Source organism: Drosophila obscura, unplaced genomic scaffold (genome assembly GCF_018151105.1).
Source record: "Drosophila obscura isolate BZ-5 IFL unplaced genomic scaffold, ASM1815110v1 contig_186, whole genome shotgun sequence".
NCBI lineage: Eukaryota > Metazoa > Arthropoda > Insecta > Diptera > Drosophilidae > Drosophila > Drosophila obscura.
Window position 1 is genome coordinate 10,817,071 of NW_024542774.1, and position 27,006 is coordinate 10,844,076.

The 27,006-nt window shown below is 45.7% G+C and overlaps 1 protein-coding gene across 4 annotated transcripts in view; it reads left to right on the forward strand.

Annotated features, from left to right (window-relative positions):
• Positions 1-16,306, forward strand: part of LOC111079837 (zwei Ig domain protein zig-8) — a 58,839-nt gene extending 42,533 nt beyond the window's left edge. Inside the window, exons 3-10 of one of the 4 annotated variants that reach the window (XM_041593043.1) lie at positions 2,839-3,829; positions 8,968-9,092; positions 9,862-9,951; positions 11,166-11,333; positions 12,849-12,983; positions 13,095-13,308; positions 13,667-13,778; positions 13,895-16,306. In XM_041593043.1, the coding sequence (XP_041448977.1) occupies positions 3,718-3,829; positions 8,968-9,092; positions 9,862-9,951; positions 11,166-11,333; positions 12,849-12,983; positions 13,095-13,308; positions 13,667-13,778; positions 13,895-13,913 (975 nt within the window). In that variant the 5' untranslated portion in view covers positions 2,839-3,717 and the 3' untranslated portion in view covers positions 13,914-16,306. The remainder of the gene's footprint in view (positions 1-2,838; positions 3,830-8,967; positions 9,093-9,861; positions 9,952-11,165; positions 11,334-12,848; positions 12,984-13,094; positions 13,309-13,666; positions 13,779-13,894) is intronic. The other 3 variants (XM_041593045.1, XM_041593046.1, XM_041593044.1) reach the window with 3 other exon arrangements.
• The last annotated feature ends 10,700 nt before the right edge of the window (positions 16,307-27,006 follow it).

The window sequence follows — 27,006 nt, forward strand, 5'->3', positions numbered from 1 at the left end:
AAGGGGTAAATTTATATAATGCGCATTTTTATGCAGGCACTCAAGTGCAATTGCAATTAAAATGCGTTACGCGCCATTTCCATTTGAATTCGTGAGCATGTGCATGACTGCGGGCGGGAACAAGTAGCTGATCATCCACATCGACCCGCCCACAATGCTGGCCACAGAATGGACATTGTTACGGCTTGCTGTCCCATTTATGGCGTTCGTAATGCCATTCCACATAACTTTCCTGCATCACACTCCTGCTCCGCACAAGGCATGATACAAGGCAAAATGTCAAATGGATTCTGGCGAGGAGAGTTCCCTCCAATAATTATCCAAATTCGCCGCAGGCCGATTTATGTAATTGCGATAATTACGAATGCTAATTAAAAGGCCAACCAATGCGGGAGCATCAAATTGATTTTAGCTCAACCAACTTTGCAGCGGGGAGCTGCAGTTGGTGGCCAAAACTTTTGTTCCGAAAACTGTGTGGTCGCCGCAGGAGATTAAACGGGAACTGAATTTAGTTGGTTATCCCCCGCTGCGGTGAGAATGCAGCCCCCCGTCGAGACAGTGTTCCGTGTTGTGGTAGCCGTCCAGCATATCAATCATACGCAGTGTGATGCAACCTTTGGTCTCTTCTGCTGTATGCTGTCAGTGAATGGCCAAATCCCCGAATAAACATTTAAATAATTTACTAGCCTTCGCAATTACTGTCAGCAATAATACACGGTCCTTTCACATACTTATTTATGCATGCTCCTGTGTGCCTCCCTTCTCTCGCTCTCACCCTCGCTCGCTCTGTGAGAATTTACCATGTTGGCATGCCGTTACATTTCCGACAGCATGGCCAAACGACTGCAATAACAATATGGCCAGGCTCAGTGCCCCATCGGAGTGCATTATGCAACACAGGCATGGCCAGGACCAGAAGCCAAATCCAAGCCAACGGACGAGCCAGAGCCAGAGCCAGAGCAAGAGCAAGAGCTAGAGCTAGAGCAAGTGCCAGAGTCAGATGACATGCTAAACAAAAGCTACAAAATGAAGTATGAGGTCAGACTAGAGCAAAACAAAGCACAAAAGAAAAGCACATGATTGTCGCTTGAAACTTGAGCCACAGCAACTAACCTCATGACATCAGCTTTTTGGTTTCCAACTTATTACAATTTCCATATAACCTCCAAAGCGCCAGAGGAAAGAAAGAACGATCCAGGAAGAGGTAGGAGGAGCAGCAGAAGGACTGTGGACTACGAGAGTGTGTGCAAAATGCAAACAAATGCGCATATGCAGTGCGAGTGGAATGAAAGGGAAGCACAGCAAGAGAAAGAAAATGAGAATGGTGAAGAGAGTGGGCAGAAAGAGGCAAAGGCATGGCAAATGCCATGTCCTTCAGCGCTTGCCCTCGCCCAGCCACTAGGCAAAGGCAAAGGCAGAGGCAAAGGCACAAGCAACAGCAACAGCCACAGCAAAGGCAAAACTGCTGTGGGGGTCTTTAAGTTTTATGGCACCATTGTGTCAAGATAATAATATGTACGTCTATGTGTGTGTGTGTGTGTGTGTGTGTGTGAGTGTACGTGACTGCATTTAAGTGCATAGTTGTGTTGAGCAGCACTCACACATTGAGAATTCAGATACATAAACAAGCATTCCTCTGGCATGACATTTACTCTGCGAATTACTCTAAACTGCTGCATTTGTGATACTCGTACTCGTACTCTTATGGCACGGCACAAGAGTACAAAAGCACCAGCAAAAAGCTACATATATGTACGTATATATACATACGTATATATAGTACATATGTACATGCTTCAGGGCCACCACGCCTCAAAATACCCCCAAAGATCCCACCCGGTAAGCCGGCCAGTATTATCAATTTAAATGAATTGTACACGAGTGTGTCATAAATTTTGGCCGCATGACATTTGCTAATGTTTGTCCATGAGAGCGCCGTTAATTAAATACCATCGCACACTTGCTGGGACAGTGGAAAATGCGGAAAATCAGGAAATCGCAGAGCCCCAAAAGCCGCATAGTTTTGTAATTAAAATGAGCGAACGCTTTGGCAATTTTGCGGCCGAATTTCAATTTTAATTTATGTGCACAACGCTCCGCAGACTCGGATTCATTAGCATTATTTGCTCGACAAGTTGAACAAGTTGAACGGTCCCGCACATAAAACGACAAAAATTGAAGAGCTGCTCCATCTTCAGCTCCGTTATAAACAAAGAAATAAATATAAAAAACTTGTAAAATAAAATTTATAAAAAAAAACCGAAATAGAAGAGCGAACAAAGAGCGACGCTGCAGATAAAAATTATGACATCGTACAAAAGTTTGACCAAGTTGCCAGTGCTCTCCGCTTTTTATGCGCTGAGCATAAAAAATTTAAATAAACTCACTCACGCGTGCCCGCAAATAAATACAAATTTAAGGAAAACCGAGCTCCATCGTCAAGGCCCCGCCAGAGCCATAACCACAGTCCTGCTGAGTGGTGTCCAGCGACCAGGTCCAGGTCCAGTCCCGGCAATTGTTGGGCCATTCAGTCGTTGGCCACGCCGTGGTGGGCGTTTTGCATAATCCCGGACAAGTTGCTCTCGCTCGCACTGACCTATAAATAATGTGGCAAATTTGGCAGAGCAATAAATAAATTTCATTCTATATGCAAATGAATTACAATCCCCGCAATCTGTCTAGCCAGAGTTGTGCGAAAAGAAATTTATATTTTAATTGGGGAACGAAATTAGTAGGTACTGTTCACACCACACACACACACACACAGAGGTCTTTAAGTTTCGTCTTGGAATCTACTATATATGCATTTTCTTTTTTTTTTCTTTTTCTGCTTTCCAGATAATGGCCTGGGTGCCACCACAAAACTCAACGAAGGACGCTCAGAAAAAGCGCTGCTGCTCTCAAAGGACATTACATTAGAAACGATTCATCATCGCCCCTACCATTGTTGTTGCCCGAAACAAAGCAGCAACAAGAAGCAGCCACTACAGCAAATTGAATGTAATTTCATAAAAAGCGAGTGTTAATTTTTTGCCGGCTACACAATACAAGATAGATATACCCAAGACTACGGGTAAGGCTACGAATACAGAGACAGTTACTAAGGGGCAGAGCCTGAGGAGAGGCAGCTACACACAGACACAGATGTAGCTTAATGTGCTAACGCGCAGTGACATGAAAAATGATGGAGAGCATGCAAGTTTTGCCTCCACGCAACTTCTAGAGAAGAACGAAAGAAAGAAAGAAAGAATCTAACAACAAGCTGCAAATTGGCGACGTGTTGCAAGTGGGGTAAAGGCGTATTGTTGCACGCAGGACAAGAGGCGGCATCAGACAACAGACAACAGACAACAACAGACAGCAGACAACAGCCATCGCATTGACAGGAGACAACAAAAAAGGCAACGCTTGCACATTGGAAGAGCATCATTTATCAGAGGCATCTGAGGCAGCTGGGAGCAGTCGGTCAGGCATATGTGTGCCGGAGATGCTGGCATTGTGCAGTAGCCGGAGCCGGCGCTGAAAGGATTCTGCGCGTTCATTCAAAAAGCCATTAACCCTAATAAGCAGCCACAAGAATTAGCCGCACAGTACCCGCTCGAACCGACGCCTATCGATGTGCCTGCCTCAACGTCGGCTCTAGGCAGTAGGCAAAGGAGAGTTTCGTGAACGGAACAGTCACTGGACAGGACCGGACCTCTAGGGAAGCTACCACCAATGTTGCCGCCACGGCTGCTGCTCCGTCTGCGGCGGCCCATGCATCTGATGGAACTGCGCATCCTTCTGCTCTGCCTGCCGACGCTGCTGCTGGCCACAACACTGGAGCCAGGTGCGTACTGGAATTCGTTTACTACTCTGTCTCTATCCCTTAGTCTTTTATGCTCCTACCAAGAATTTAATTAGGGCTATTTCTTTGGCCATGAGCATTCGCCGGAGGGCCTGGCGAGAGGCTTAGTGAAGTGCTAAGTAAATTAAAACCAAATTTATGCGCTCTGCCCCACTGCCGCGCATACTACCCCGGCTACCCCAGTTGCGCCTTAAAGTATGCAGCAGTTTATTTTAATATTTACATAAAGCCAACAAATCGCTACAAGCCCCATCCACCGAGTCCTTCTTCCTCAGTGCTACAATTAAAGCCCCTTAACGCGGAATGAAAGTCGGCATGGAAACTTTGCCAATTTACGGATTTATTATGCTAGAAATTTTATTATCATCGGCTTGCCGTGCCATGTCCGGCGTCCTGCGTCCTTCATACTGCTGGGAGATGGCTGGGTCCGGCACCTGCGGCATAAAGTTTCGCTCGAAATATTTCATTAATAAGATGGGCGATGCAGAAGGCTATGAAAAAGTGTAGGCAGAGTATTTAAATGTTTGCAATTCATTCCGTAAATGGGATGCGATGCAGCAGAGCGGTGGCAGGTAAACAAAGGCCCCTTCGAAAACTGGTGAAGAATGGGAGAGGGGAGCAGAGCTGTGGAGAGGAGACAGTTGCAGCTAAGCAATTTAAATCTTTTGGCAATTGCTCTGCAAACAATAATTAATTTTTCATTCGCATCGCCTCGCGTTTTGACCTTTCGCTAATTTACTTTAAATGGGCGGCAACGCCTAAAAGCGTGCCACACCCAAGCATTCGCCCGCTCTCTTCCTGTCTGTGTGTGGGTGTGTGCTTGTGTGCGTGTGCGTCACGTATACGCATCGTTAGACCGTCTAAGTTATGGCCAACACGTAACATTCACAAATAATAAGGATAATGAAAAATACACAGGGGAGAGATTAGCGTTGAGGGCACCGCGACCCACCTTGTTGACGGTGAGGCGAACCCGCTTGTTTTGTTGTTGTTCTTGGCGCTGCTGCCCTTGTGGCTTTGGTTTTGACCTGAAAGTGCCACGCAAAGTCGGAGTCGCCGCGGTGTTTCCTGTTGTTGTTCCGCCGGTCGAACGCGTTATGCATAAATTATCCGCCACCAACGAGGACACCTTATCGAAACGCGCGGTCCGCTCATTACGCAGCCTCCAGAGAGAGATAGGCGGTGGCAGCACTTTGTCGGGGGGGAGGGGGACGCTGGTGAAAACAAACGAAGCTCGCGTGACAATGCAAAAATTGAAAATTTATTGCGACGCCTTGTGGCTTGAAAATCGTTGTCGAGAAAAAAAAGTTTCCCAAATTGACTTTTAAAGTGCGCACAGAGCTGAACAGGAGGGGAACTAAGAAGGAAAAAACTTTGAAGCTGGAATGACGAAGCGTTTATACTCTTATCAAGGGACCGTCAGGGCTTGGCTCCACATACCGCTTGTCACTGAATTAGAAAGGAAGTTTCCCCATTAGATTAATATTTCATAGTGAAGTTGCAAGCCATTACGCTAGGAGATCCAATCCAGGGCTTCCGCAGACATATATATGTACATTCGTATGTGCTTAAATATGTATTATTGCGGCTTCTCGCGCAGCACGAGCTTCGCCAAAAAAAAAAACGACAATTTACACAGTCAATGCCAAGATGAACAAAGTCAGCTTAACCCTTCCAGCTGGCAGCCAGAAAAGGTCACATGCGCTGTCCCTTTTTCTGTCTGTGCCACATTTTCCTGGCTCAAGGTCGCTGGGGCAGCACACACGCACCAGAGCATTTTCCATTCTCCTTTTACCTTTGGCACACTCGTTTGGAGCTGCTGCTGCTTCTGCTTCTGCTGCTGCTGTAGCTCCATAGTCAGCTATTTTGCAAATTTGCTTAGCGGTTTTAAAATTAAGCTCATGGCGCAAATAAGTCTGCTGAGTGTAACGCAAGACGCTGCGATCTTTGGCTTGCGGGTTCAGGCTCAGGTTCAGGCTATGCCATGTGGCTGGTATACGTATGCAGAGCCGGGCAGCTTAAAAAGTGCTAAGTACTTGTGGGCCAAGCGGGAAAAGAGCGTCGACTTAAGCGGCTTTCCGGCTTAATACTCGCACACACACATAAACCCAGTGCCAGGCATTAAAATATTGGATATACGCAGACATAAAGACAAAGACAAAGGCGGAGACAGAGATGGAGATGGAGATGGAGACAGCTACAGAGACAGATAAATAATAATTTGAAACATGACAAGTGCGCACAACTACAACACCAACAAGGACAATAACCAATGTGTCGTGACTTTGCGCCATACGGCTTAAACGGTCGAAGGGAGGGAGGAGGAGTGGCAGTGTGGCAGTGGCACGGACGGGAGATTGACAAGAAATATTTATTATTAATAATAAACATGCGAGCATGCCAGCCGCACTTGCTGACTTCATTATTTATCGCTTTTTAGTGAAGGGTGGGCCGGGGCAGGGCCAGGCGATATCGAATGAAAAATGCGATGAACGAAACGAAAACTTATGTATTGCCAGCTTTTTCTGCTACTTCCTCCAAGGCATCCGGTTTGCCCAGAGGGGAGGGAGAGTGAAAGCATGAGTGGGCTGGTTCTGGCTGCCTCTCCGGGCTGTGGGGGACCTTTTTCTATCGCTTCTTGCGCAAGTTTTATTACTGTTGCCTACTTTCAGGCATAATATAATTCACACGCCTAAGCCGCAGGCAGCTGACATGCGCACGTAGGGCCACAGTCGGAATCGGACTGGGAGTGGGACTCGGAGCAAACAGGATGCGTTGAAATACGCGGCTTTAGCCATTTTATTAGCAGTGCGTGTTTTTTCACTATTATCGAGCTCCACACGCTCCGCACCGCACAGCACCGCACAGCGCCGCACCACTGCCACTTGACCTTAGCGTATAGCCAGCCCACTGTGCGTTCGTTGGCTTTGTGTCTGAGTCCTAGTCTGAGCATTTACATTCCTCTTAACATTCGCAATATATTTCCACTTGGCTCTTGCTACATACACACACACACACACACACCACACACGATCCCCTTATTCTTCTTTGCATTTGTATGCATGACAGGGCCACCACACACAACCACAAACACATAAGATAAAGATATACATATATGTATAAATATAGATATATGTAGGTATATATCAACAATTTATGTTGGTCTCTGACCTGACCCATCATAAAGCCGCCCCAAGTCGACTTGAGACAAGTGGAATCGCCTTTGTCTGCGCACTTTGCGTTTTCCTTCAAAAATATTTCATATTGTTAATAGTTTGGCATTCGTCTTGGGCTCCGTATTAAGCGGCTCAAGCAGATACAGCTCTCCGATACGTTTCCGAATATCAAAAGAAAAAAAAAACCTCAGCGTATTTGGGGACAGCGGAACAAATTTAAAATCAATGCAGCGTGATCAGAACTTTGACGTCACTGCGGACTGCGGCCACATAAATAACATCGGTGCTAACAAAGGACAATGCAAACATATATACGCACCGATACAAGTGCACACATACACACAAATACAAGCGCCGTTGCGGCACTGTGGCTCTGTGGCACTGCATACGCATGCCTAAAGTATGAACTATAAAAATTTACGAGGCAATAAAACTGTGAGCTCGCTTCGCTGTGTTTTATAGCCGCCAGCGAGCGTTGTGGAAGGTGGAGCCGTGTGTGTTTCCCTCGCCTGCAAACAACGACACTGCGCATTTTGTATTTCTTGGAACATTTCTTCTTCGATATTTCGCAAAGCCATCGGACTGTGACGCAGTGAGGGAGGGATGGAGCAGGAGAGGCCGAGCATAAGAAGCTCACTCACATCGCATCGTATCATGCTGAAAGTTTCTGCATTACGTTTGCCTGATTGATTGAGTAAATTCCCCTTTACAGCTGACTTGCTCTAACACATGCACACACACACACACACACAGACACACTCAAATTGGCAGCAACAGCGGGTTAATAATAGATAGATAGTATACCTTTCATCGGCCATATTCCAGGGGCTTGCGAACGCAACCGAAGGAGCGTAAAAGGAGCGGCGTACGTACGACGTAAATTAATTTTCAGCGGCCAGACGGACAGTTCCGGACTGTCCGTACAGCGTTGCCCTGGCAATCAAAGTTTCCTAATTAAAGTACCCACTCAGCAGGGAAAATGTAGCGGGCCCGACTAAAATTAAAATTCACCAAAGCCAACGTCTTGATAGCGAACTAAGCGGCGAAATCTGCTCTGTTTCAAGTATTGTAATAATGGAATACCAATTTGCAGAAGTAGTCCTCTCTAAAATGTTTCCCTTTGCCATAAGTTGGCAGAGTGAATAAACTTGGGTACTTTTCGAGGCACAGCAGTGAAACTTAAACTTTGTTTTAACTACCTTATAAACATGGGCCAATTGCAGAATAGTTTTCATACCCAGAAGAAGAAACAACATTATTTGGCAAGACACTTTTCTAAATATAATCAAAATATAATTTATACTCGTATGACAGTGTCACTGTCAGCAAAAGCCAAAGGAACACAATCGTTTCAAGTGCTTTTCAAGTCGGCTTTTCAAATCCTTTTCTGATATTAATCGCTTTAGCTAAGCAGATAAGATAGCCTGTCCACCCGCAAGGGTATGGCGTAACCACCCAAAATAAACACGAAGACAAATTAAAGAGCGAGTGTTTCAACAAGTTTGAGTGTCTGTGTCTGCGTGCGAGTCTGTGTGCTCTGACGTAGGATTAGGGGAAATCGATAAACGCCATGTAGCGGCAATAATCATAAATAACACGCTGGGCCCCCCCCGATGTCAATCAAACGCTTTATTATTTCAACAGGCTTAGATTTGAGGTGGAATCTGAAATGGCAGTAGATTGTGGCAGAGCTGAGGTCTAAGTTGGCTTTGGTCTATCCAAAGGCCAGGCACATCCATTTGGCAGCTACTCCAGCCCTTCACTTTACTTTGGCTGATTGCATTGAAATCAAATCAATCGGATTTGTGGGATAGGACGAGGGTCGGGGGGTGCAGAGTCGGGACGGGACACTTAACACAATTTGCAATTGCACTTTCCACTCCCTTACTCCACTCTCGAGTTGGTTTTGTCTTACGCTCTTGGCTGCTCTTTCTTTGATTGCAGATCAGAAGTCAGTACTCACAGATAACGACTGGAAGAAGCTATGGATGCGCGGAGGTATAAATGCCGATTCGAAATTGGACAATAATCTCGACTCGAGCGACAGTCCAATGTTTGAGGATAGCGAGGTAAGTCCGCCTGACAGACAGGACAGCCTTTGTCCCACGACCCAAATGCAATGAAGTGTTATTTGAGATTCAAATTCAAATTCGAATTGAATGGACTGCAAACACAGGTGCCACGTGCTGCAGGTAACCGTAACCCAGCTCCAGCTACAGCTACAACTCCATTGTTGCAGCACGGACAATGGCCAGCAGTGTCAGCAAAACAGTTTCCTCATCCTCCATCAATATGTTAATTTTGCAGCATGATAAATGCAAGAAGAAGAGCAGACCAGTCCAAGTCCAAGTGCACCGGGATAACACTAATTACCATAAGGCATGAGGACGCTCCCGATTTGGATTTGGATTTGGATCCCCGGCACTGCCCGGCACTAATTAATCTTTAGTGCTTATTTATAATTCATTCGCATTGGCTTCGAATCTAATTATCCAAATGGCAGGCCCACCACAACCACAAGACACCCAGACACGGACCCAGAGCCAGACCCAGATCCAGATCCAGACCAAGCGCCCGTCCACTTCCGAGTCCTTGGGCACGACTCTGATGTATTGTATATTGCTAGGGCAGTCGCTGTCCTTGCTCTGGTTCTGGCTCTAGCTCTGGCTCTGTTTTTCTGACTAATTGTGCGACTTGGGGCGCGTTTCGCTTTTTATTCTCCCCTCGACGCCATAAAAAATGAACTTTTAACTTTTTGTCTTGTGTATTCTCTCTCTGTTTCTCCCCTTCTCTCTTTCTGTCTTTCTCACTGTGCTCACTCCAACACTTCTCCAACAGCTGATGGCGCACAACACAACCGTGCAGCTGGGTGGCACCGCCTTTCTGGTCTGCAAGGTCTCCGGCGTGGATAGAGTGGGTGTAAATTGGGTTTGTTTTTGTCTCTCTAATTGTACCTCGTCGAACGACGACAACGACATGCCTCCATTGAGTTCCATGTGCACACAATGCCCTGCTTCCTCCATTAACATCCAGCACCCTCCTCATCCCCTCTGATCACTCCTGCATGCCATGCATACTCGTAGTTTGTGTAGCTATAGAAAAGCGTTTTGTTTAGTGGCTGCAAAATTGAATTCCTCTCCAGCCCAGCAGAATGCTAGAATGCTAGAGATAGGTACCAGCGCATAGATAAAGATCTGCTTGTAAGTACAGCTGCAGCTGCCATTTTATATGCTTTTCTATTTGCATTTTCCCACCCATTTTCCCATTGTCAACCTCGTCCCCGTATCCGTTCTCATCCGCCTTCCCGTTTTCGTTTGCGTTTACATTTTCGCTTTCGTTTCCCATTCTAATTATATGGCGCTTTCATTTTGCTTTTTTGAGTTTCCTCGACTGCGGCACGCAAAAGTCTAATTTGTTAAGCAGCCGAGCACGAACAACAGCCCCCACAAGAGCTTAATTTGTAGCTGAAAGCAAACGTTTGGCAGTATGACAATTTCGGTACACATTGTTTGACATTCTGCTGGCTTAACAGCCAATTAAGCGTCACAATGGACACGCAAGGGACGACGTATTGCAGTTGCTGGAAAAATATCAATTAATTAGCCCACGGCTCTCCGCACATTGTTCAGATCATCTGCGATTAAGAATTGGCCATAAAATGCGGCTGTTATCGGATATCGCCCTACAGCGGATTTTTGTACAAAAGGCAACAATTTCGATCCGGTCATTTTATCCTAATACATCCTTTCATTTCAGTTTATACATTATACATTTTCAGCTCAATGAAATTCCAATTAAATGACACGTACATATGTACATATATGATCCTCCCCTAGATTGTGTTTGTGGTAGTGGTATTAAAAATAGTTTATCTCCCCTGCAACCACATGTCGTATTTCATTTTAACACAAGCTGCCGTCCAACCCAACTCAACACCCACAACCCCGCACAACGACTGAGTTGATGAGCATTTTATAATCACATCCCCAGAACACTCGCATGTTGACGCTAATTGCATGACAAGCTTCCTTAATGTTCCACACTGTCGGTGACTGTCAGTTATCGGAGTGTAATGCTAAGTTATCAATTTGTTCGGATCGTTAATTGTGCGCCCGTGCGTGCCCATACTCACTGCTCAACAGAATCAAATTTCTTGGATTCGTCGTCGGGACTGGCACATTCTCTCATCGGGGGCCCAGCTCTACACCAACGACGAGCGCTTTGCGATACTCCACACGCCCGGTTCCAACATGTGGACGCTGCAGATAAAGTTTGTACAGCGGCGGGATCACGGCATGTACGAGTGTCAGGTGAGTGGGCGTGGCATATCTGCTGGGGTGATGGCAGAATGGCAGAATGGCAGATTGGCGGGGGGATGGTAGGATGTAAAATGATGGCTCCATATTTTATGCATACGGCGCAGTTGAAATAAACTAAAGTGCATTTGCATACGCTCTCGTTTCGAGTTCTCTTTTATTTTCTCTCTGGTTATGTGTGCGTATACGCAATATTGAGGTTTTTGGGTTTTCGGGCTTTTTGGGCTTTTTGGTTTTCGCTGATTTCACGTCACGTCGATTTGTTCGCATGTGCATGATTTAATTGTAAAATGCAAATGAAGTTTTATATGCAAAAGTTCGATTTAAGGAAACTGCCCCAGGACATCTGGTCATCTGTCGTTGGCAGTGGAATGGGATGGAATGGGGGGAATGGGCTGTGGGAATGCGCACGAGGACATGGACATGTCCGCTTGTCCGCCCAACCGAAACCATGTGACTGGCAGGCCGGAGGCTGGCACGAAACAGTAAGGAACACAAGAGCCGAGCACATGCAGGGGTAGGGGGCCGCCAGATAAACTGGACGACACTGACAAATTTTGGCCAGTGACTGCACCACAGTTACAGCGCGTGTGCTGCAGCGTGTGAGACTGAAACTGTTTCTGGCAGTCGTCGAAGTAATGCACAAGTAAACCCCAAAGTCATGCGAATGCAAATATGGAAAGGGCGTGTTTCCAGCCAGAGAAAGAAATGAAAGCAGCTTAGGAGAAGGGAGCCAGGCGAGATGGGGCAGATGGGGGTGGCAACGACAACTAACCGAAAAGCAACAAAGTTAGACACTGCTGAAATGGACACTTGACAGTAACTCTGTTTGTGCAGCAGCACAAGTGCCACTCGGGCATGGGGGGATGGGGGGGGGGTTGGGGGCTGGGGCTGCTTTGACTGGATGGATAGACGGCTGAGCTGAGGAAAGGGAAGCAGTTTCGGAAACGTAGCTTCAATTTCAAAATTGTTTGCATGCAATTTCAATATGAGAAGCCGCATGCCAGTACCAGAGTCAGCGAGTCAGTTGGGCCAGCCAGGCAAGGTCCTCTCCGGAGTGGAGTGAGAGTGAGGCAGACGAGAGCTGCATGCAAATATGCCGAAATGATTATTTTCCCTCTCCATTGCTACTGCAACATCAGCAGCAGCACCAGCAGCAGTAGCAGTAGCTGATCCGGAGCTGTAGCGATTTCTGTGTGCCGGATATTTTGGAGGAGCTCCCAGTTGGGACGTGTAGGAAACGCCGGAGCACTTCTCCACTTATATAGAAAACGTTCGTTTTTGTTTCATTTTTGCGTGCCAAATTGAAATTGTTTGATTTGCATTTCAATGAGTGCAACATTTCTTGCACTCACAACGATTCCCCGACAGTCTGCGGACCACCGGGCTAGAAGCTGGTTCTTGATTCCTGCTCGGAGTTTACTGGGGCATTAAGACTGGAGTTGATTACGAATACCAATCGCACTCAATTGCCGCACTTGCTCTCTGCTTTCTCCATAAAACACACAGGTCTCGACACCGACTGGCATCATTTCGCACTTTGTGAATCTTCAAGTGGTTGTGCCGGAGGCCTTCATACTCGGCTCTGGCGAGCTGCATGTCGACATGGGCTCCACAATCAATTTGGTTTGCATTATTGAAAAGGTAAGACCCAGCCATAACTCCATGAGACTGCTGAGTGGAAAATCCATCTGCATTCTCGCTGTTATGTGTGCTCACTGAAGCTCAACTTTTCTCTTAACCATCTCCCGACAGAGCCCCACACCACCGCAGTACGTGTACTGGCAGAAGAACGATCGGCTCATCAACTACTACGATGCCAGGCGGGACATCTCCATAGAGACCACACCGGGGCCGCGGACCCAGAGCCGTCTGATCATTCGCGAGCCGCAAATCACCGACTCGGGCAACTACACCTGCTCGGCCAGCAACACGGAGCCGGCGAGCATCTACGTCTTCGTCTCAAAAGGTACGAGTTAAAACTTCAACAGACGGAGTGGTTGCATGGCTGCAAGGCTGTGCAGCTGAGGGGAGGGCGTGGGGCCACAGTCTGGTGGCCAAATTGAGTTTACCCGTGATTTTAGCATTTAAATAGACATTGCGCGCATTTTGATAATGATGATGATAAGACGTGTAAATGAAAATATGCAAATTGGGCGATGCCTGCAGCTTATTAAAATGAAAATGCCAGTCCCCGGAAAGGGACGATGCAAATGCACGAGCAGGGCTCCTGCTGCTCCTGCTCGTAATTGCAATTGCTCTCGCTCTCGCTCGAACGAAACAAATTCTAATTCAGATTCAAATTTATCCCCGGCTGTCACTTGCAGGCGACAATATGGCGGCCATCTCCAGGCGGAAGACTTCCTCGGCCGATCGCCTGGCGCACATATTTAGGTCGATGCTGGCGCCCTGTCTTCTGCTGAACACTGTTGTTGTGAGGTAAGTGCGGCTCAGTCAGATGCCAATGCAATTTCATCCAGTCACTAACTGCATGCAAATTCTGTATATTTTATCTTTTTCCTGGTCTTTCCCTCCCTCCCCCTCTCTCGCATCAGACGCATCTTCCTGACCTAAGCACATGGCTGGGACAGCTGGGCACGTGGAGACGTGCGAAGTGCTCGCACGATTACAAAGAAAAATCCTATTTAAGCTATTTCAGTGTTAGACCTAAACTAAACCGAACGGCCACGGCCACGGCGGACGGTGCAAGATTAATAACTAAACGAAGCAAAACGAAGGAAAGAGAAAACCGAAAGAAGAAATAAACCAAAGTTAGAATAATCGCTAAGCTAAGCTCGGTGAAAGCTGCGCAATCAAGTGTAAAAATCATGCAAAACCAATCACAGTCAAAGTACGTTACGTTTGTGGGTATCGTTTCTACTCTTACGATACTCGGATGCAAGGCATTTACTTGTATGTACTACATGTACATCCAGGAGCATTTAGATAAGCTTCACTCAGTTTAGTTGGTAACTTACAGCCCCCCATTGATTTTGTACTGTACAGTATGTTGACGAATTTTGATATACACATACATACATATATGTTAGCTACATTTATGAATAGGTTTTTGTTTACTTTCACCCCCGGAACCTCGTATCGTCGTATTCCCCGTTTCACCATCGAATGACTCCGGATGATGCCTTGTTTGTACTGGCACACGTATGAAGTCGTTGAACCGAAAACGGATACGAGTATTTATTTAAAAATGCCTCTGTCCGAGTCAGTGGAATGCTCTTTACATCGCATTACTCTCTCGTACGGAAACGAAATTTGCATAAGTAGCCAATTTCAGTCCATTAAAACAAGGTATACATACAGACATGCATACATACGTGAATATATACATATATGTATCTACATGCATACATATACGAAATGTATTTGTACACATAAAAAAACACACACATTAAAACGCTATTATAACTGTTACTAATTGCTAATTGAAAACTAAAAGTATAAAAAAGGGCAGGGGGCACGTCCAGCCCATAGAAAAGGCCACATACAACAAATTTAAATTAAAAAAAAAACGGAAAGATTTCAAAGCCGAGAACGAGAACATCAGCCTATAATAATTAATTATGTTATTAAGTTTGTAAATAAATTTCATTGCAAATGGCATGGCACACACACTCACACGCACACACAAGGACACCCGAACACACACCCATTCAGAGGCAGAAAAACGTAAACGTAATTTAAACTGTGTAAATAAAAATGGAAAACCTACTCCCCAAAAAAAGTAAAACCAGGCAGGCATACTCGTGCAACTACAACTGACTGAAAATGGGCAAAATTGGAGTTTGGTCAGGGCCAAGGTATGCATTATGGGGTTTTAAACTGTCAGAATAAAGCTGTAATTAATTGCAAGCACTCATTAATGGTGGGGCGGAGGAGGGCGCCACCTGGCTACATACATATAGAGTAAAACGTAGGATAATAAAACTTCATCAGTCAGCCAAATCAATAAATTACTTTAGTTTTGCAGGACATTTCATCTCAGTCGTATCTTCAGAAAATTTCCATTTCACTGCAAACATTTTTCTTCTCTCCCAACTCTCCCATCTTCTACCCCAACATGAATCACCTCAATCGAACAAGCCAGGAAAGTAACAAACATCTACGTAATAGAGACCTCTCGACTGTTTCTTACACTCTGTCGTCTGTCCGCAGGGGGCAGCAGTCTATACGATATACATATGATACATACATATGTATCACAATACGGCGAGTGCCCCAAAATTGCAATCGGTGTAATGTCAGAATTAACCAACAAACAAGCAAACATAACTAACATTCGTTCAGTGTCAGTACGTAATTTACAACATAAAGCTGTTAAGAGATACTATTTGAAGTTTGAATAGATTCCTTAGTGTAAACCGAAACCAAAATCTTAGCGTAATCATTGAACCATTGTAATAGCGAAAGTACATATTGAAGATATTGAGAAAACTGAAAGAAAATACTGAAAATAGCATTCCAGAGTCTCCTTGATGTGTTTGCATGTGTATGCGTATGCCCGAAGCCCGTTGAACAATTGCCACATCTTTTTATTGGATTGCATTTAATTGAATTAAATTTGATTGAATCGGATTGTATGGAACATTTAGTTGGTTTCCACTGTTAAGCATTATTCCACTGTAAATATTTTTTTAATTAATACCTATATTGTGAATGTGGCTATTAGTGGCCAATCGATAATTAATGAAATCCACATATGGCAACAAAGAAAATTATTATAGATATTGTAATCTCGATAAGAAGCGCAGAGCAGACATAGCGAAGGATAAATAAATACAGAAACAATTTCAGAAACGATTCAAATGTTTTCAATGTAAGTGCTCGTGCGCATAAATGTAAAATTTCAACTTGCAACAATTTGATGAATATGAATTTAATAATAATAAAACATATTAATAAAAGTAACCAACAAAAAAAACAAAAACAACAACAACAGATACTTTGTGCCCGCACACACAGATACAAAGAATGAGAAAGAACAAAAAATACTGGATAGAAAATTGCAAATGGATGGCAAACAAAAAGAATCGAATGCATTCGAATAAATCAAGTGATTATCATGAGAAAATAAATGTAATTTAAATAATAACTAAACTGCTCTGTTGTTTTTGTGTCTCTGGCTGGGGGAATTCATAGGCTTCCATGGGTTTCTAAATGGTAAGTACGCCAGAAGAAGGCGGCAGTTTGGCAATTGGCAATCAGGCCAGCCCCGACGCCCGGTAAACTTCTCGACAAATGGCAATTCGCGGAGCATGGTGAGGGCGGCGCAAGTCGACACGCCATAATTGGTCTCCATTGTTGGCCCAACACACACAGTCTCACTTTTGCCCTTACATCCTTACATACAAACTCCAACAGTTGAATGAGAAAAGGGCAATGCTTATTTGTAGAACTTACGTACTTTTTGGAACGCCGCGCCAATTATTTTTCGACATTTTCCTTAAGCCTGGCAGTTTACTCTCTGTCAACATTTCATTCAGCGTCGTCGCCCTCGTTGCCGTTCATTTTGCCAACAAACATGTTGCACTTGGGCACACACACACACACATGAACACAACCACCTCCACACTCTTGAAAGTTGGCCAAAATCAAATGCATTGAACGCGGCCGCTCTAGCCAAGAAGCAAACTTTTGTGGCCACCAAAGTTTTCGGCAAATCAAATGAACCCCGAGTAAATTTGCCATGCACAAGTGGCAGGTCGGGCCGGGTCTGAGGCAGGCTCAAAAGTAAAACATTGAACTGCAAAAGTAATGGAGAAATTTCAACAAGAAATTGTAGTGTACACATACTAGCAGGCAGCCGGATCCTACGACTCCTTCGGCCCACTCAGAGTGTGGAAACTTTCTTTTTCTTGCAACCAAACGGGCAAAATTGGCTGTTGACAGCCCCGAGTCGAGTGTGTCGAAATACTTCGACGTTTGAGAGATTGAAAACTTTGCCATTTTTATTTTCGATTTGCCGTTTTGATTAAAAAGTTTCGCACGAAACCTCCCCAACAACTCAGGCCTCTGCACGGTGCTGCCTAATTTCAACGCCCGTCTGCCAGTGCCAGTGCCAGTCGAAGTCTAAGGTCGAGCAGATAGACATATTAAGGCACACAGATACACATGCACAGCTGCTCATACATACATACGTACGTACACGTAGAAGCGCACACACGGCCGCAGGCCACACGGTGACAGCTGTTAAGCCAAGCTTTTTGGCCGCCCTGTTTGCTTAAAAGCTCATCCCCGTGACATCAATTTATGGTAAAGTTGTAAAAATTGTAAATAATCGAATTTTCCAATGCATTAACTTTAATGGCATTACAAGAGCCCTGTCTCTTTCCTACCGCCTCTTCCAAACAGCTGATGCTGCAACATACGCGCACAAATTATTTGATAAATATTATCCTGTTACCTAAAAACTTTCGGCCTTAACAGCTTCCAATTTCATACCTTTTATAGTACTGATAGCTGATAACCTATATATTCCCAAAGTAATACACATATAACTTCGAAATTGGATGGCAGTTCTAAAATCCTCAAGACATTTACAAATTAAAACACAAGGGATGGAGCTTTAAATTAAACTACATGAATGGGATAAATTAAATATAAACTCCATGAAAGGGATAAATAGACAGTTACAGCCATGATTCTCTGACAAGCATTTTATCGTAGAACTAATGGAAAAGAGTCTCAGCCATCGCCAGGGCAACATATTACGGAGAAAGAACTAATGTTTAAATTCAGTAAATTGAGTATGGAAAACAGATACATCCACCAGTCAAAGAGGCATTTTTCATCAGATGCGCTCAGTTTGCTAGGCGTGCGCTTCATTATTCCCTTCACACATTTTTCATTTTCATTCATTAGGAGGTGAAGGCAATGGCAAAGCCAAAGGAAAGCCACATCAATCACAGTTGAAAGGACGAATGTGCACCCAATAAATTTGAAAATAACTTGCAATAACTGTAATCAACACACTTGGCACCGAGTTGCACCCCTCACCCTCACCATCCACCACTCCATGCGGCTGAGCAAGGCAAATGAAACGAGTACTCGAGGTATGGGCAGGGCGAAACAGCGAAACAGAACGCAAAACAATCATTCAAATTGCACATACGCTCCGTGGTCACAGGTGCAATCCGACATGAATTTGCAGGCTGCCAGGCATTAACCTGTCATGTTTTCCGCTGATGCTAGAAATTATTGTGCATTTGTGTAAATCCGTGCCGCACGGGCGTAGTACTAGTCGTTGTAATTGATTGGAAAGCACCGGTACTTTGTTCCGCTCGGCTCCGTTCGGTTCGATTCAGCTCAGCAAAGCTCAGCGCTCGCATATAAAATCTGCCCTTGGCCTGCGCTATACCGCCCGCCCCCCTCTGAAACCGTATCTGTGTCTGTCTCCGACTGTGCTTCTGTTTCTGTTTCTGCTACTGCTACTGCCCGGCGCCCCCCCTCCAGAGCAATTGTTTAAAAGCTTTTGCAATATTGCTGGCTACAATGTGGCAAAAGTTTTTGCAGCAGAAAAATGCGCGTATCTCGTGTTTAGCACTTCATATTTATTACCTGTCGAGTGCACTCAAATCACTTGCAGTTGTTGTTAGGTCATTGGATGGGGCAGAGCCTTTAGCTGGGGTTGGGGTTCTGGGTTCGGGGCTCCAGCAGTAGGGCAGCAGCTGGTCAGCAAAAGTTTAGCCCTTCAGTGTTTTGATAAGCATAATTGATGATGCAACCGTGCAGAGCATTGAGAGAGAGCAAAACGCAGTACACAGAAGCGCAGGCACAACATCAAGACCAGAAGCTGTAGCTGGCGCTGGCGCTGGAGCTGGAGCAGGAGAAACGCCATAAAATAAAGCCAAAAGCCATTTACGTTGCTGCCCATCCCAGTAGCAGAAGAAATATTTTTTCACATATTTTATAGCACATTTGTGTATTGAGAGCAAGTGCTGAAAAAAGTTATCATCAATGGCTGCCGGGTGCGCTGGTGGGAGTGCATCATCACGTCCATGCTGTATATCACAAACACACATACTTGCCCTTCCAAACACACACACACACACACCCTCCCACTTGGGCGGACCACTTGCCCACTTAGACGAAGGTCGGACCAAAAGTGCAAGTATAAATTTAATTTTATGTTCTTGGCATAATTAAAAAAGTTACCAGCATACACTCGTCGTATGCAAACGGCTCTGAGTGGTATAATGTACATGCACTTTATTATTTTAGAGCACAGCAACAGAACGGCAACAACAGAGAGAACGGGAACGGGATGGCAGCATAATTTGTTTGCTTAAAAAGCTACAAATTTAATATGAATATTTTGTTTGTGAGAAAGAGATTAACCAGTTGAGAATTAGAGATGCAGATGTGAACATATATGTACATATGTACTCGTATAGTAGAGTAGAGGATTAGAGTAGGAGAGATAGAGACCCCGATTAAAATAAACGTTGCCTACTTTGGGGGTTCTCTGAATTTGTCAATCGCAAGGCCACAATCAATTGCCTCATCATACATTCGTGAACATAATCATGAAGCCATACTAACTGATACCCATTACTCATTAAAATGAAACCCCAGATGCATGTATGAAGATACAGATATTCACAGATAAATGTATGCACATTTTGGAGGTTAGGCGGATTCATTAATTTTAATGAACAGGATGTTGAAGGTGCATCAAGAACTCTGCCCTGGGATCAGGTTCTGCAGCGTATGCTCGTGCCCCAGCGGAAAGGCACACAGACACACAAGTTCTGGGGCACGGACATGAATACGCACGTCGGTACATCGGCGGCAATGGCAACTAATGAGCGTCTCCTGGGTGCGGGTGCGCCTCTGACATTTGCGGATTGCATTTCGCCTTGCCGAACGTCAGATGGGATGACCTTGGATTGCCATTCCAAAAAGAAGTAGGGGGTTTGCACACACCCTCCCAGCTCCGCAAGCGATACACACTCGTTTGCTTCCGCTTGCGTCTGGCTGACCAATTTGGAGTCGTTGAACTGTCTGTCCGCGAGGAGAGAGGTTGCTCTTGCGTCATTATATAAGCCAGTCCGGCCAGTTGGATTTTCTATGGTACCACCCGTGGCCACCCCGAACTCCCGCACGTGCTTGTTATGCAAACAAGCTGCCATCATTCAGGCACTCGGCAGGAAGCCTTCGACATTCTGTACTTATAATTTGTTGCAGGGCAAATAAACAATGGCCAGAAGTTGGCAGGGTGGCAGATGTGCCGGGTGGGGGGTTCAGACTTATTTGAGCTGCATTCAAGCCAAAGTCGAAAGGGTCCGGAGAGACTCCTGGATTTTGTCGTGGCGGCATGCAACCCATATCCCACAGTTGGCAACATGCAAGGGGTCTGGCTAGGGTAGGGTGCTCGTGCTCTTACGAAATCAAATATGTAAGAGCACACACACACACACACACACACACACACACACAACCACAAATTTCAATACACACACGTGCATATGTACTGATATACACTCATGCAATGGCGTTTTGAATTTCCGCTTCCGGCTATTTTAATATTATAAGCGAAGGCATTTTGTGCTGTGCTCAGCAAAGGGAGCTGAGGCAAAAGAAGGACCTGGAGCTGGAGCTGGAGCACCAGCTGACGAACATTGCATGTAGTAGCATGTATGTGTGTATGTGTGAGCAGATGGGGTGTATGTGTGAGTGAGAGTATAAAACAAATGCTTATGCAAGCAAAGCGACAAAGAATTATGAAAAAATATTACGACTCGGGCATTTTTCCTTCGTTTTTACATTTAAATTAATAGCCCGTCGGCCGTTTGCGTTTCATTTTCGGAATCGCATAAAATATTGCCCCACGTTACGATCTCCATCTCCATCTCCGCCATCACCATCAACGTTGTTATCTTCCCCAGCTGTCCATACCACTCCCATTAATAGTGCATAGTCTTACATGCGCCTCCTGGGCTTCACGTCGCTTCACTTTGCCCAACTTCGGATTCGGTTTAATTGCCGGCGCGAACTTTGCTTTTATGTTTGACGGAAAAATCCACTTTGCCGTGATATCCGGGACGAAGCTTCGTAAAACTAAACAGCTCGCCAGGTCGAGAAGGGCCCTGCCGCAGCACTTAAAAATGCGCCAGCAAGGCCAAGTACGAGTAGTTTAAATTCATTGCAAACTTGCCAACGTCGCTGGCGCTGCACTCACTTCGGCCAAGATTTATGGCCAGCTCGGACCCCACTCAATCCAACTGCATTTACTCGTATGTGGCACGTTGCTGAGGTGTTAAATTTGCCATTTGCATAATTGATAAAGTCGAGGGCAGACGGGGGGACACTCTCAGATGGAGACCGCCACCGACACCAAGACACAGACAGAGAAAGGGACAGAGGTGGAGTTGCAGATGTAGACGTAGACGGACGAGGAGTTCAAGTCGCTGGCAAAGTGCTTAGCATGCTGATTTCTGAATTTCTGACCTATGTCGGATGTCCGCATGTCATTCCCATGGCTCTGGCCCCGTCCCCGGCCCCGGCTTGGCAGCTCCCTTGGCTCCGTTTTCTTTGCCGCATAATTCAGATTTGAACCATTATGGGCCACAAACTTCCGCTCGACCTGTGAGCGTCTCTGTCCGTGTGCTCTGCTCGTTCAGAGCCACTCCACTCCCGGACTCCCACTTCCCACTACTCACTCGCCTTGGCATGCGGTGAGTGCATAAATTTTTAGCACAACTTTCTCACGTAGCAAACTACAGCAGAGTCCGAGAGTCCTGGACATTGAGCTGCCTTCCTCCACTTTTGATTTAGTGTCGTCTTGGAGCGGTTATTGCACTGTGCATCTGAGCATGTGTTTGTGCCCAAGAGAAAACTTTTATTAGTTTGTGCATTGTTTGGCACTGCCAACAGAAGGACGAAACTCCAACTGCAGGCAAGATACTGTCGCATCCGAACTTCTGCTGGGGAAGATTCAACTTCGGTGCTGCTTTTGAGTCCTCTTACCCTTGCATTACCCAGATGGCTTTTGTCGGGACAGATCGGAACTGTGCAACTCAGGTGTCGCTTTCAATCGCGCTCAATACGCTCAGATCAAAATGCGGCCCCTGGTATCCCTTGGCAGCTACAAACATGCACATTCATTAGCAAAGTTTCCAAAGTAATACAATTGAGAAATAATCTACATACGAATTCTGTGAATATATCTTTAGAGCGAATCAAAAATGATGCTTATATTGCTCAAACTAACTGACTGCTTGACACTACACTCGGCGGTGAAGTGAAGTGTGAGAGAGTGCCGAAGGGACGATAATAAAAAGTGAACCAAATAAAAAGAATGTCCAGTAAATTTGGTAAGGCACGAGACCATCCCATAGGAGTCGTCAACACAATTCATCATCTTGAGACCCGCGAAGTTTATTTATGAGCCCTGGCTCGGGTAAACTGTTTATGTATGCTCTAAAGGAAGCGAGGCTGGAGAGCACACGCCGAGGGCCAATATTGACTGGGCACAAACTTAACCAGTTTGACTAGGCAATGTCCTTTTAAGCCAACCAAGAGGGCGTTCCAGTCTTCTATTCCACCTTAAATTATTCATTCGCTGTATGTCACTTGCCTTGGAAATCTTCCAATGGGTGGAAGGGCGGGCTGACAGTCGTCAGTGCGTGCCGGCGCCTAATAAACTGTACTCAAAGCTCAGGGCCTCCGCCTCCGTCTCCGCATCGTATCACATCGCATCCATCCTTCCCAGAAGTGAGAAATTACGCTGACTGCCCAAATGTATGCAATAAAAATTTTTCAGCTCACGCGCGCGCACATACCCATACACAGAGGGGGAATATGGGTGGCGGTGCTCATCATGGCCAAGCCTGACGACGTCTATGGGCAGTGTGAAAAATGACAGCCAGCTGGCGGTAAACGGTAAACGAGGGGCCGAGCGCAGACACCGGGGAACAGGCGCCAGTTATTAATCTGGAGCTGGATTCGAAAGCGCCAAATGAGCCGCACTCGTCGGCATTTAGATGTTAGCTTGGGGTGCAAATAGAGCCCTAGATGGATGGGCCATCCAACAGCGGACTGGCAAACTCATTGCACCAGCATTGGCATGAGTATCAGTAGCGAATTCCACATCTTCTTCCCAGGCCAGGCAGACGGGAAGTCGGAAGGCGGGAAGGCTGCAGTGCCGAGCACAATTCCATGCTTAATCGGCACTGGTGCTGTGAAATTTAATTTGCCACTGATTGATTGCGAGCGATTTGGTGTAATGTCCCCAACGGACATTGGTGGAGGTCTGGTCCCTAGTTTTGGCTCAAACTGTTGGCCATTGTTATGGGGCCTCTTGTGCGCGCCATTTGACTTTTAACTGCTCGCTGGGCTTGGTCGTTGGACTGATTGAATGCTTTTTTGGGGTCGGAAAGCGGAAAAAGTATATTTTCGCTTGTTCTGCTCATTGAATATTCGGAATATCGACGCGTGAAGTTAGAGGGTAGAGCAACTCACTTGGCTGGAATTTTCTTCTTTCCCCTTTGAAATTTCCTGCACACACACAAACACTCACACACACACACATGTATCCCTTAATGAAATAAAATTCCAGACTGCGCTTTTGTCTTCGCAGTCTCTTGTCTCCCTCCTTGTTTTCCCTCTCTGCGTTAATTTATTGTCCTGCATCGAGCATCTATAAGCGTTCATTTCTTAAAGTTTGCCAAGTTCTTGTCGATTCATTGAATGGCCCTTTATTGAGTTATTCGCAGGCTCCGAGAAATTTATCTGGGTTTTTGCAGCTTGTCCTTGTCCCTCTGGATTTATTTTTTCATTTGGCTAGAATATTTTTTATTATACCCCGAGCTAAGAATAAGAAATTAGCTTGCACATTTCTTGGCAGTTTATACACCGAAACAAAGGACCGAGAAGTGAGCGCTGAAACTTGCCCCGCATTACCATTCTTGGCAGATCCTTTCCTTGCCAGGATTCTGGGCCATTATTAGGAAATGCCTGGCAAGGCCAAATTGGAATAATTGAGATGTTGCCAAGGCGCCACCAGCCTGGACAGTGCCAAAACTTCTTTTCATTTCAAACTTTTCGAGCATATTAATTCCTGCCTGAACGTATCGGGGGACAAATCTAAATTAAAAGCCATATAAAGCACAAATCAAATGTCTGTCTACTTAAGTCCATGCAATGTCCGGTTTTAAGCTTTATTGGCTTACAAATAATCGAATATTCATGTGGTCCTCCCATCATCTGCTGGCGCCACCGTAAACGGCATAAGACCTGTGTCCTGCCACTCCCAAGAGCTTAATTCGCCTTTCCATCAGATATTATTAATATATCCTTTATTGCCATCCGCCTGGCACTGAGACTGAGAGCAGGCACCACTTCATCTTCTGAGCAACAGCAAACAGCAAACTACAGACGGAAAACGAATTTCGTCTTTTGGTAACTTCAGCATGGATTGTATTTTGCAGTAAATATTTAAAAAGAGATAACCGGCTGCAGAGAGAGACGCATCATACACAAAGGACTGGAGCAGTAATACTTCCTTTCTTCCTTAATGCTGCTCTTAAAAGTATGAAACATGTCCCCGAGCTGAGCTGCACATTCAAATAAAGGTCTTACAAGGTTTTGTGAGCCACAGAAGCGAAACAAGGGCAGCCCGGACACAGGCAAATGCAACTATCGATGCCAGTTGAATGCAAATGCTAGCAACTGGGAAAACGGATTTATGAAACAAAAGATATTCTCGACCGAAGTTGGGGAAGTTGTATGCTCCTGGGAGTATATTTTTCTTAGTCTAATCTGAGCACACAAAAAAAAATTCGACTGCAATGTTCTAAAGGAGTGCCGTAAACTGTGCGAGAAATGCTCGCTTTGAGCATCACTCTGTCTCCTGGGAATATGTTCACCGAGTACAACAGACCCGCACATACATACATTTCTAAGCACACATACGCTCCCACAGAGTGGCAGTCAATCGAGAGTGAAGGAAAAGAGAAAAAAGTTGACGGGACTGCAGCCTGCAGTGGCATGGAAATAGTTCGATTGTAGCAGGGAAAAAATGCTGTAGGTGCAGAGAAAAAATAAGGCATTCGCCATGTATGCTTGTAAGCTAACTTTGAAATTTGATAAGTCGGCACAAGCCTGCTCCTAATTGACAGGCACATTGACGCATTGCGTATACGCCTCCAAAGCCTCCATAGCAAGTTAACCTTTCCCATGCTCCCATCCCAGAGCGTATTTGCTTGCGGTCCGTATAACTAAATAAAAAGGCATCACGAATGAATGACCCAAAGCCCCGGTGCATAGAAGTGCTCGTAGTTAACATCAATCTGGACAAACAAATGCGCCCCAGCACACACATCTTCCATTGAGAGCCATCTACCATATGCAAATGGCAGTCAAGTGGGCTGTATAGCCGCAGGAGTGCTGGACGCTGAAGTGGGGGGGGGGGGCGACGAGTGCTGTGGTCAGCCAATCAAGTCTCTGTTTGCACGAGAAAAGGTGAATTTTAAAGTTTCAGCAACAGCTGCAGCTTTGTGGTTAGTTCTGTAACTAGCAGCTGATTTCTTTGGGCTCAAATTAGGCAGCCTTTAGAGGCACCTTTTCAATGGAAGGTTGGGAAGGGTGATAAAGATTGGGCTATGGAACGATGCAAAATGCAATAAACATGAATTTCAGCCCCGTCTGCCATTAAACGAAGCATGCAATTCTCCGCAGCGACAACAGTCGGCAGCCAGGGCATGATCCAAGGGTAGAGAACAGCGGGGCAGGGCAACAGAGTTCCAGAGTTTTGTTGTCCATTTACGTCAACTGTTTTATTCGAGCACCCCACACATACACAGAAACAGAACAAACAGAGATGGATATGTGAAGCTGGAGCTGAAGCTGAAGCAGGAAAGAGGGCCACAGGAAGGGGAGAGAGTGCTTGCTATTTGCCAAGCAGTTTCAGATAGATACATAGATAAAATTGAACTGGGATTTGGGGATTGCACAAAAGTAACTGAGCAAATTTCCGCAGCTAGTTGAGCTTTTGTGCGCTGCTGCTGCTGGCCTGCTTTCCAACTTCTGCTGCAAGCCAAGCAAATTGAATGCTGATGCACAGCATCAGAATCAACAGCAGCGGTGGAGGCCACTAAAAGTTTGCCAAAACTGGAGCGATGTGTGCGCTTGTTAAGTGGCCAAAGTGCGTTCAATTTAAAGTGCGCCCATAAAGCAGTTCGCTGGGTCCATGTTCAGCAATTAAAGACAGCCCCGACCGACGCATCGGGGATGCTGGTGCCACTGCTGCAGCTGGCTGGCAGCAATTTACAAACAACAGGAAATTGCATCTGGCACTCGGCGCTAATTCACACCGGAAAAGCAGCGACACACATCGCATCCCTCGCATCGCAGGACGTCTTATGTCGCTGACTCTGCCTGTGACTGGGACTCCTCCGAATCGACCCAAGAACCGTCCATGAACTCGCAGGGGGGCCACAGACAATGTGCAGCTCCGTTTATTAATAATGCATCCGTCGCTGTTGGCTGCTTCTGGCCCCGCGTCGAGCTTTGTGTTCTACCCGCGAGTGCTTTCCTTTCATTTCCTATTTGCAGCCCGTCATTTGTAGCAGCAGCAGCAGCAGTAGTATCAGCTTAAATCCTCATTAGCGCTGATTTAAGGTTTTAAATAAAATTCTGCTCCCCGAGC